Source organism: Fusarium fujikuroi, chromosome FFUJ_chr02 (genome assembly GCF_900079805.1).
Source record: "Fusarium fujikuroi IMI 58289 draft genome, chromosome FFUJ_chr02".
NCBI lineage: Eukaryota > Fungi > Ascomycota > Sordariomycetes > Hypocreales > Nectriaceae > Fusarium > Fusarium fujikuroi.
This window is the reverse complement of record NC_036623.1, coordinates 1,577,590-1,588,732: the sequence shown is the minus strand read 5'-3', so window position 1 is coordinate 1,588,732 and position 11,143 is coordinate 1,577,590. Positions and strand designations below refer to the sequence as shown.

The 11,143-nt window shown below is 47.0% G+C and overlaps 1 protein-coding gene across 1 annotated transcript; it reads left to right on the top strand.

Annotated features, from left to right (window-relative positions):
* Nucleotides 1–3,327: 3,327 nt before the first annotated feature.
* FFUJ_04790 (probable carbon repressor protein 1) lies at nucleotides 3,328–4,590 on the top strand (the record flags this gene model as incomplete). Its single annotated transcript, XM_023571882.1, has 1 exon — nucleotides 3,328–4,590. One exon carries the CDS (start codon nucleotides 3,328–3,330, stop codon nucleotides 4,588–4,590), a length of 1,263 nt encoding a protein of 420 aa, XP_023426112.1.
* Between the last annotated feature and the right edge of the window lie 6,553 nt (nucleotides 4,591–11,143).

Below are 11,143 nucleotides of genomic sequence, written 5' to 3'. Positions count from 1 at the left end.
TAATCTGTTTGTCACGGGCAATTACCAGCATTAACTTATGAATGTCTTAGAGCCGCGACTCGTGAGGTGTCCGCCTATAGGTTTATCTTTGCCCATCAAATGGTCTAGCCCCAAGGGTACTGAAACACCGTACAATGCCGCCGAAGACCATCAACAACTGACGATAAGAACCTGGACAAGTGCCAAGGAGCAATCACCCACCCCCAGACGACGGCTTAAGACGGAGGAGACTGACTCTGGGGAGCGCGCTTGTCGCGGTGAATGGCCCGATTATACTGGGGCTCAATATGAAGATAACACCACTTGAAGCGCAGCCGGTGGCGAAGGAACTGGTCTCGCGTGTGCTCAGAAGATCCCAGAGTTCAGGTCTACAGTAACTAATATGCGAAATGGTTCTTGGGGGTCTGGCAAATTGGTGCTGATAAGCTCGGAAGATGCATAACTGACTGCCGTTGCATTTACCGGCTACCGACTGATACGTTGCGTAATTCAACAGTCGGCAACGTTTCGTCATCATGAAACAAACATTGCTGCAACTGATGTGAGAGTCATTCATTGATTCAACGGATGAGGTTCCTCGTCAAGGCCTTCAAGATGAGCTTTCATCATTCTGGTCCAGTATTCTTTCGGTTGCGTGCTTATCATGATCAGCTGGGAGAGTGATTAGCCGGGAGAAGGCCAACCCCACAAAGACTAGGCTTTCAAACACCAAGACTATGCGGACAAATAGCCGAGCGATATCGCAAACCAAGCCGCAGGTGTTTTGGCGCATTTTACTGCTCGGATCCTACAATTTGGGTCCAGCACAATCTCTGATAGGTGCTGGCGGCCATGGCGGCTTTGACATTGATAGCACGAGGATCATTACCTCAAATCTGGGGAGAAAAGTGTGAGTGGACTTCTGGGGTAGCAGATTTGATGCTAGTCAAGACTTACACGAAAGCGTGACCCTCGTGGAGCGCAAAAGATAGTGCCGAGATGAAAATTCAATCTCAACTGAATGAGAAACCAATGGATGGCAATGAGGGTCAACAATCAGTGGAGTGGCGCCCGTGAAGCATCGTGAGCTCCATATCAGGTCAAGACCCATGAGAGATAGGTGGGTGTACTGTCGACTGCGTCCCTGGGAGGTTCCACTATAGCTCAGGGCTAGCTATCGTAGCATGATATCCTAGCCTGACAGAACGGAGCAAAGGAGAAACTGGGGAGGACGCCGCAGCGTTATCTGCGTTCTAGGTGTTGCAATTGGTAAGTTGTGTTGTGGTATGGCATGATGAAGACATGGTCCTGGAAGTACAGGTCCGACGTTACAAACGGACGATTACGTACAATTGGTGGCTATCACGACATTGGTTACTGATTAGAGAGCGAAAGAGCATGACAAAATGTGCACCGCAGAAATGACAGAAGGACACTGATGGAGATCGACATGCAATGTTGTCTCTTCTCGAGCCTCACTAACGATAATCCCAAATAGTGGATTTGTCTACGGATGCTGATATAAGTAACCCGAGGTTGACGAGTCAATACGTCTTGTGGTGGAATACACTAAAAAGAAAAATCAGATAAAACAACAAAAAATAATGGATAGCACAGTCGGAGCCGCTCGATGGAATGAAGGCCAATCAGTTGAGCACGACATAGGGAGAAAGGCCTGATGCCCCACGCTCCGGGCCGGCAAAAGAGTGAGAATGTGAGAGAGCGGACGGAGAAAGTCACGGTGAAGTGGAGCGTTTGAAAACTCTCACCGTCGAGCTTCTTCGGGCATTGGCGGCCAGAAGAGCCAGAAAGGATTGGGACTATTCAAGCGGGCCAATGAGATTGGAGAAGTAGGGTCCCCACATTCACAGCAGAAAAAAGGTCAAGGTGAAAAAAGCTGTCGGCGGTCGGGACGTCAAAGCCGAGGTGATCAAAGACAGAACAGACAGAGAAGAGAATCGGGGCATGCTCGGCCAAGGGGAGTGCGAAAGTATCTTGGCCAAAGAGGAGTGACGTTAGAGTTCCCCAGTTTACCCGTCTGTCTCCCCCAGGCCCGTGTCGCGCCGACAAGGTATGACTCGCTCTATTTTGCCTTTCTTCCCTTCTGGGGTCGGATAACGATAGCGGGAGATCATTCTTATCGTCGCACTGCGGATACAGAGCCAGGTATAATAAAAACATGGAGAGGTGAACAGATAGGCCACTTGTGAGGAATAGAGTCGCTCGACCTAGGTCGCATTGGGCAGAGACAGTTGGTCTTCCTCATGCAGAAATACTTGTATGCTGTGCTGTGCTGTGCTTAGCTGAGCTGTCTTTTTTTTTTTTTCTTCCCTCTCTCACTGTGACTCTTCATCTTGCTCGCCCCGTTAATGCCTCCCAAGGATAAGGCCCGAAGAACGGGGCTCATGTTCCAGAGCCCCAGTTACACCTTCTATTGGAGCCTCCTGCTTCTCCCGCTGGGGTAAGAGAAGAAAAAGGTGGAGGGGCAGGCACAAAAACGCAAACCCGCAATACCTACGCCCCACGCCCCGTACTGCCTCTGATCCCAGACATTGGATACACCCCCTTGGAAATAGTGGATAGACACCCCCAAGCCCAGCCAAGCACGCCAAAAGCGAGCACGAAAAAAAAAGAAAGAAAAAAAAAATAAACCGATGGAGTCCACAATGGGGCCGCCCACGGGGCCCTCCAACTAAAATCAGTGGACTTCTCCCCTGTAGTGGTAGACCGGACCCTCTAGTGCCTTTCCTCTATAGGCGCTCCCCCTTCTGTTTTTCCGCTGCCTGGCCTGGCGGGCTCAGTTTCCCTCAGCAGGTATCCTCAGCAGGTACCTACAAGTCATCGTGGTGCCCTCGGACGTGGGGTGAACAGGGTGTGTGTGATGTGGAAGGGGGTGTCCTCGCTGGCCCTTCCCGTCCCTCGTTCCCTCTCTTTCCCTCCACCCTCGCTCCATTCGCGCCTCCCTCTCTGTTCGTCGACGTCGCAGTGCAGTGCGTGCTTCTAGTGCCGAGCCCGGCATCTTTTATAACCTTCCAATCCCCCCATCCCCTCCATCCTCCAGATTTCCGTCCTTTCCAAATATCTACATTCGATCTTCCAGCTTCCCCGGAACTTGATTCCTCCACCAAACTCGTATCAACTTCCGAGATACTTAATCGAAGGATACTTTCATTCAGCACCAGTCCGAACTACAACCACAATCACAGCAACCATCACAACCTGAACGATTTACTCGTTCACACATAACGATACACCATTATCTCGACGACACTGGAGTTACTCCACCACCTCTGCCAACCTCAATAACAGTTTCTTTGTTGAGAGTTGGGTCTTCCAGACGTCTATCACATGCAACGAGCACAGTCGGCCGTGGATTTTTCCAATCTACTTAACCCCACAGTTCCGGCTGATAAGGAATCTGAAAAACCCCATCAGGGCGACGTCGAGATGGCTACAGCAGCAGTTACCGTTATCAAGCCCAATGGCCCCCTTCCGGGTGTCCAGAACTCGGAGAACTCAAATGAGTTGCCCCGACCTTACAAGTGTCCTCTCTGCGATAAGGCCTTCCACCGCCTCGAGCATCAGACTCGACACATCCGCACTCACACTGGAGAGAAGCCCCACGCCTGCCAATTCCCTGGCTGCAGCAAGAAGTTCTCTCGATCTGATGAGCTCACACGCCACTCTCGCATTCACAACAACCCTAACTCAAGGCGAGGTAACAAGGCGGCCCAAGCACACCAGCAGCAGCAGCACCAAATGCACCAGCAGCAAGGCCTTCCGCCGCATATGATGCCCGATGGAATGATGGCGCCGCCTCCCGCGCCCAAGACCATCCGGTCCGCGCCTGGCTCTGCACTGGCTTCACCTAATGTGTCTCCTCCTCACTCCTACTCTACCTTTGCCCTGCCTGTTTCTGCGGTTCACTACAACCGCGGCGGTGACATTTCCATGCTGGCCAAGGCTGCTACTCAGGTTGAGCGTGAGACTCTGACTGCTCCTCCTCACCACAGCAACAACCACCGTCATCACCCTTACTTTGGTCACGGAATGCATAGCTCCCGAGGCCACCTGCCTACGCTTTCTTCCTACCATATGGGCCGCTCTCACTCAAATGAGGACCCCAGCGATGACCACTACTCGGGCGCTATGCGACATGCTAAGCGATCAAGGCCCAACTCCCCCAACTCTACAGCTCCCTCTTCGCCAACATTTTCTCACGACTCTCTGTCACCTACTCCCGACCACACCCCTATCGCTACTCCTGCTCATTCTCCTCGTCTGCGACCTTTCTCTACTGGTTATGAGCTGCCAAGTCTCCGAAATTTGTCTCTCCAGCACAATACGACGCCTGCTCTGGCCCCTATGGAGCCTCATCTCGAGCAGAATCAGTTCCAGCAGGGATCTGCCCCCACTACTCAGCCTCGCCCTACTGGGATGTCTTTGACGGACATCATCAGCCGGCCCGATGGATCTCAGCGAAAGCTCCCTGTTCCTCAGGTTCCCAAGGTGGCTGTCCAGGATCTACTTTCTGACAATGGCTTCAGCCACAGCGGCAGGAGCTCAGGAACCAGCAGTTTGGCCGGTGGCGATCTCATGGATCGAATGTAGGACACGACATGGCATCGCAACTCGCACGACTTGATGACGACTATGGGTTATAGAGGAATAGACAGGAATGGCGTTTATGGTTTACAACATGGCATTCGAATTACATCATCTCAAGGATTGAGCACTCGGCGAGGATTTGGGCGGCACTTTTGAAATGGAAGAAAGCATTTTTTGTTCAAGGGCGGGTGGACTACGGTAACAACACCGAGTCCGGCCCATGTTTGGGAGGCGGCGGAAACTAGAATTCGAATTGCGGAGCACTTGGATTTTTTACCCTCGGGCTTGCCTCGGGGGACGTCGGAGGCTATCACTGCTCCGTCAGAAAAGCAGGCCTATTTGATATCCACGGATTGTGTTCTCTTTACTTTTTGTTATGAAAGAAACTTCACTCCTGTTACAATTTCAATCAAAAATATCATGTCAAATTTTTAATGTTCATGTCACCTTATTTTTTCTTCTTCCCTTTCGATGTGCGGGATCACTCAACTCTGAAGAGGGGAGGGCCATGATGGGACTTGAGAATGGGTCGACTAGGGTCTGTCACACTCAGGTAAGACTCAGCTCAGCTTGTCAAGCCTGCGCTGGAGGCTAACGTTACTGGATTGCCAGTGGCTCTTTGGAAGGCTACGAAACTAATACTTGTATGATTCACGGCGATAGATAGATACCTAGACCAAAAATGCAGCGATGTTATTCAACAAAAACCCACGGTTGCAATGCTCACAGAGCTTATCATCCACTCCAGTTGAAGACGAAGTAACCTGGCTGATCTGGAATGCCAGCGATGAACTCATTGTGTCGTAAACCTGCTGGTCGGATGGCTGATGTCAGGATCATCGCGTGTAACTGATGGCCATTGCAAATGGAGGGGTGGCTATCTATTAGGGAATTGGAAGGTTCAATGCTGAATACCTTACGTCGAGACATCCTTGGATGACGCTATCTCCGGTGCAGAAGGTTTAACCACGATGGAGGAGGCGGATCGAGAGACAGAAACAAGTCTCCTAGAGCGGAACCGCAGAATCGGAAGGGCCAATAACACCTACTTCTCTCTATTGCTCTCTCTGTCTGAAGGGGGGGGGGGTTATTTACTAAGCAGGGCAAGCTTTGGTTTAGAATTTGACTTGTCTTGGGGGCCCAAGCCAAGCCCAGCTCGGCCTTGGTACCCCTTTTTTAGATAAACCAGATCAGACAGATCTAGTGATGCCGTCATATGACGGGGAGTTTGACGACAGCTGCTGAAGGGGTAAGCATGTCTAGAAGAGTTGATATCTGTCTGTCTGGGGATTCGGAAGAGGAATGCTCAGATTCATCGTAGCAGATCCTCTAATACTGTCCTGCTATATTCTCTGTCTCTTTCGGACCCATCCGTAAGATCTATGCATATTCGATCAAAATGGCTGACGGGCAGAACTGCCACAATCTGATCTGCCGCAATCCCCCACCATGGATATGCACTATCACACCACACCCCATCCAAACCTGGGTATCCAACCCCAACCTAGCCCCTGTGTGTCAGCGCCCCGATGGTGAAATTCTCAGATGGTGGTGGTCATTACATGGGAAACAAGCAAAACTCCCAGGTGATATAATTGATGTACCGGTATTGGTAGAAGCACCCACTCTTACTGTTGTCTCTTTTCGCTTTTGTTTATATACAGTGGGCCGGCAAAAGTTCCAATACATTCCCAGTCCAACCCCACTTTCAACAAAACATTAATATTAACACTATAACTTTATTGCATTATTTAAATAGATTAAAATGCCTTAATAAAGGCAAAAAGTATATTATTTTCCTTATAAAAGAATAAGGTTTATAATAATATATAAATTAGGAGTTTAGGTTAAAGATATTACAGATAGTATAAGGTTAAGTTATTATATAATATATAGAATTATTTAATACAGTTAAGCCTAAAAGTTATATAAAGATAAACTATACTCTAGCAGGCCCTTAATATTATTAAATTAAAATAAAAGTTATATTAAAATACTTATTAAAAATAACCCTTTTATTTTATATAGAGATATTATAAGTTAGGTATAGCTAAAGGTATTACTAAAGATAATTTATTATTAGCTTATTAATAAGAAGATATAATATAGATTTATACTTTAATGCCTATTTCTTACTAAAGAAACTACTTAATTAAGGAAATCTTTTATAGATAAATACTATTATAAAGATAAGTTATTTTAATATAGTTAATAGTTTTCTAATAAGGTTATAATTAACTATATAAATAGTAATTATACTAAATAGTTATTTTATTAAGCTATAAGTCTAAAGACTTCTTTTTTAAAAGCTTCTTTTAATAATACTATAAGGCAAGAGACTTTATAAAAATAAAATCTAAGCCTATAGACAGCCTATAAGATATTTATAGATATTTTATAGTATAATTAACTATAATAAACTATTTATAGTTATTCCTCTTTTAGGGGATTTTAAATCTAAGAGGGAGGAAATAATAGGCTAATATATTCTATTCTATCTGCAGTTTTATCTTCCTAACCTTATTAAAAAAAGAGAGACTTTTTAGTATAATAATGCCTATATATTTACTTATTAGAAAGTTTAAGACTAGCTCTATCTTTAGGTAAGAAAAAAAGAAGTCTTTCTTACTAACTGGCCTCTATATAGTCCTAACCTTAGCCCTATTAAAAACCTTTAGAAAGTCCTTAAAGAGAGGATATATAAAATATATCCTAAAATTACTATTTATCTAAAGTCTATTAAGGCAATTAACCGGCTAATTGCAGCTATAAAGGAGTTATAGACTAAGATTAAAAATAATATAGTTAAAAATATAATAAAATCAATACCTAACTGACTAAATAAGTATTATTATATAAATAGCTACTATATTAAGTATTAAGCTATATAGCTAGAATTTCCTTTTAATTCTCTATAGATTTATATATATATTATTATAATTAAATAAATATTATCTAGTTAATTATAGAGTGAAATAGCAGGGTATAATTAAGGTGGTTAGGGTATAATCGGGATATATCGGAACTTTTATCTATGCACTGTACCTATGCACATCCACCAGAGAATAAACCTTTTCGGCTTATGATATGAGCCTCCCTCCCGGCTATTCATATTTTCAGGGCGCAACAAGTGCCCCTCAGCGGCCGCGCCAGATGAGGAGACCTTTCAGTTTCGGGGTACAAGACCGCTGGGCTGAGAGTCTATCGGAAGGATTGAAGCCACAAATGCCTTCGAACAGTCTGTGTTGATAAGGCGATGTATAAGATCCTCGACGAGTGAATGGGGGCTTCTTGACCTCCCCCGTGGGGTGTGCGCGTGTTTGTGGTGACACAAAAAAGCAAAAATGTGAGAGGACAGAGCATTACAACCTCGTCCACCAGTGCGCAAGCAAGAAATTGCAATTTTGTCAATCTTCCGGGCGGCACGCCTCAACTTCGCATCAATTCATCCAGCGCATCACGTCAGCCCATGAGGGTTCAAGCCTTCCAGGCAACCTCTTAGGGTTTCCCCTGATAGATACGGGTACACTGGTGACTGGCTCACACTGATAAGTCATACGTGGTCTTGAGACTGTTTCTGAGAGGTAGGACAACGGGCTGAGGATACGCGTCCTCCAGATACTAAGACTCTGTCTTTGCTCAGCCCAGCCAAACTCAGGGGTGCAGCTATTTTGATTTGGTACAGTAAAGGGACAAAGTATCATTGGATGTCTGATGATTTTTTTTGCGCGCATACTGTCGGTGTACTAAATATGGCGAAACTGTCTCTAATCAGGCCTAATAATGTTCTGAGGAAAGCATCCCCTTGTTCACGGTAACCCCGTGTAATTGTTGGGAAGATTAAAATTCAACATGTGAAGTTCAAAAACAGCCATTTGCTGGCTGACCCAGGTGTCTCGGGCCGGGATGGTCGGTGAAGGGGTATTGCACCGGGCAATACGCGCTATGTGCCACACCTACGAAGGCCTTGAATGGCAGATACACACCAGTGAAGTGTCTGGCAAGTGGGGGGATTTTCTCAATGAGGCCGTCTTTCGTGGCCTGAGTGGTTCAGCAACCCCTGGCCACGATAAGCACCAAGCTGAGGGAAACAGTCGGTTTGATTAGAGCAGTCGACTCACGGCAACACAAGTCCGGCACAGATATGTAAGGCAACTTCACCGCTACAAATCAAGAACGAATGAGAGCAGTGCCAGAAATCGGATGCAAGCGTGAAATGGTGTGTAGCAGAAAGTGTGCGAACCAAGAAGAAACACCAATTTTGACAAGTTTTCCGAATCTGGGCTGGAGTCCAAGGACGGATTGCCAGTTGAAATCCGGGGATGGGTGGTGTGTGCGCGCTTCTCCCCCCAAACTTTTGAGATGCAGGTGGGTGCCAACTTTAGCTCTGGGCTTGTTTTCAATGTGCTGTTTTTGCTTCTTGGAGGGTGGCATTCGCGGGGTCAGGCAGCCTGACCACGTCCAGTGAAAACTGGGGTTGGAATGGACGCTTTTAGCTGGCCGATAGGCGATGCCAACCTCACGTCGACGACGTCAAGTAACTGGCGATCATTTTTCCCTTCTGCTTAAACATGACTCCTGTTATCGCTCCAGGCGGCTGGAGGACGCAAGGGCGGCGAGGCACACACACCTGCGCTGGCGCTGGCGATTGCGGGCCGTTATCAAGCGACGATGATGTCTTATCTTGAGAAACGACAACTTTCTGGGGCTCCGGGGAAACGGACCCAAATCAGGGCAAGACCAGAAGATCGGTCTCAGTCAGAATCTTGACTCAGGTGTCTCTGATTCCCATGTTGAATCTGCTGGTCATCAAGTCCAGGTAGCAGAAGCCTGGTTGAACAGGACAGGTAGCAGAAGTTCTGTTAGACTTGTCCCACGCTTCAGCATGAAAGTAGTGGTGCCAGTGCTCAGCCAGCTCACCGTTCACAGCTAGGGGCTTAATATCAGCTGGGCCATGCATGTGGCCAGTTGTAACTTGGAAGCGATGGCGTCGTGATTTGAACAACGTGATCTCAATTCTGAATCGCAGGATCGTTCAGTCATGTCCGGGTCATTGGAGCGGTAGAGCTAGTCCCGGGCCGGAGTTTGCGTGGGATGGTCGTGTAACGCATAATTGCTTCTTTCAAAGCTAACATGGACTATGGCGGGTATGGCGCTGAAGCTCCTGAATTTGAGCTAAGCCTCCTGAACTAAAACAGGAATTTTGACCATTTCTTCTGAAGGGTTTCTTTGCGTTGTGCTTGTAAAATGGCTGGCTGATCAGAGACCTATTGCCTAATTTGTAGGTGGAGCTGATTCTGAAGATTTTGAATGGCATCAGGATCGTCCTTTGTGATCCGCGTGTGAAAGGGAGCATACCCTTAAGCCATCAATCACAATGGGATTGTTTACCTGGCCCACTCGGACGCTGTGGAATGTCCATGTACTCCATGTGTCAAGTTAATTTGTTATGTAACCTCCTTGCGTTTGGATCGAGATGATGTTTAAGGAGAGTGTATTCACTGACGCGCAAGCAGAGGATGCAGGCCGTTCAACAGAGGAGACCTGGATACCCAGTCATACCTTCCAACCCCGGAACACCTATGTGGAGGGAAGGTGCTTCCAGACATCTAGACTACCAGGCAAGTGACAAGTTCATCAGAGCCCAAAGGAGCGACTGTTTGTACCTAAGGACGGTCACCTTCCCAGCATCATAGTTTATTATCCGGTACGCCCACTTGGACGATGCTAGTTCAGTGAAATGGCAACAACTGACGTCGACATAGGCTTCCTAGGTAGTGTCCGCATCCTGTTGTCGATCTTGTAGTTCAATATCTTCATTGTTCGAGCATTTCTTGATTGACTTTGAGCCTGACTCGCATTCTTTCAATATCTGCTGGTGATGATGCAGTTAATATGGAGAAGAGAACCCTGGGCCTGGCCATATACGTCAGTGGATCTATCTATTTATGTCGACCACAGACAACGTTCCATCACCCTCTGATACAGAGTACAGACAAGAACTTCCTGCAACAAACCCCAGCCCATGATGCTTCCAGAAAAGCAAACCGACAAGGAATCTCCGGGGAACTTAGAGAGCATGGTTCCTGAAATTTAGCCTGGCAAACAATGTCGACAGCCAGTTGAAAGTAAAAAATGCCTACGACAAATACGACAAAAAGTACCCCAGCGATATACGATGTATCCAGCGTATGGTTCCGCTAACACTTCCAGCGACAGGCGCTCTACACCGGATACATACGGCATGTTTTTAAAGGCTGAGGCAAGACGAGGCAAGGGAAATGAGGCCTTTTGAGGCTACCCTGACGAGGTTGAGAGCTGTCACAGCTCCTGGCTCAGTTGGCACCTTTCCCCTAAGAACAAAGGTCACTAGCGGACCCTAAGATGATGGAAGAGCCCTCATAAGAAGATCAACTGAAAGTCTGGATTCTTTTTTTTGTTTTTTTTTGTTTCTTTGCCAGCATTGGCTGTTGCATTGAGATGTCTTATTCCTGATGTAGCACAGCCAAGCATCAAGCAAGCTCTTATAGTGGATGCTCTCCCCCACGCCCACGCC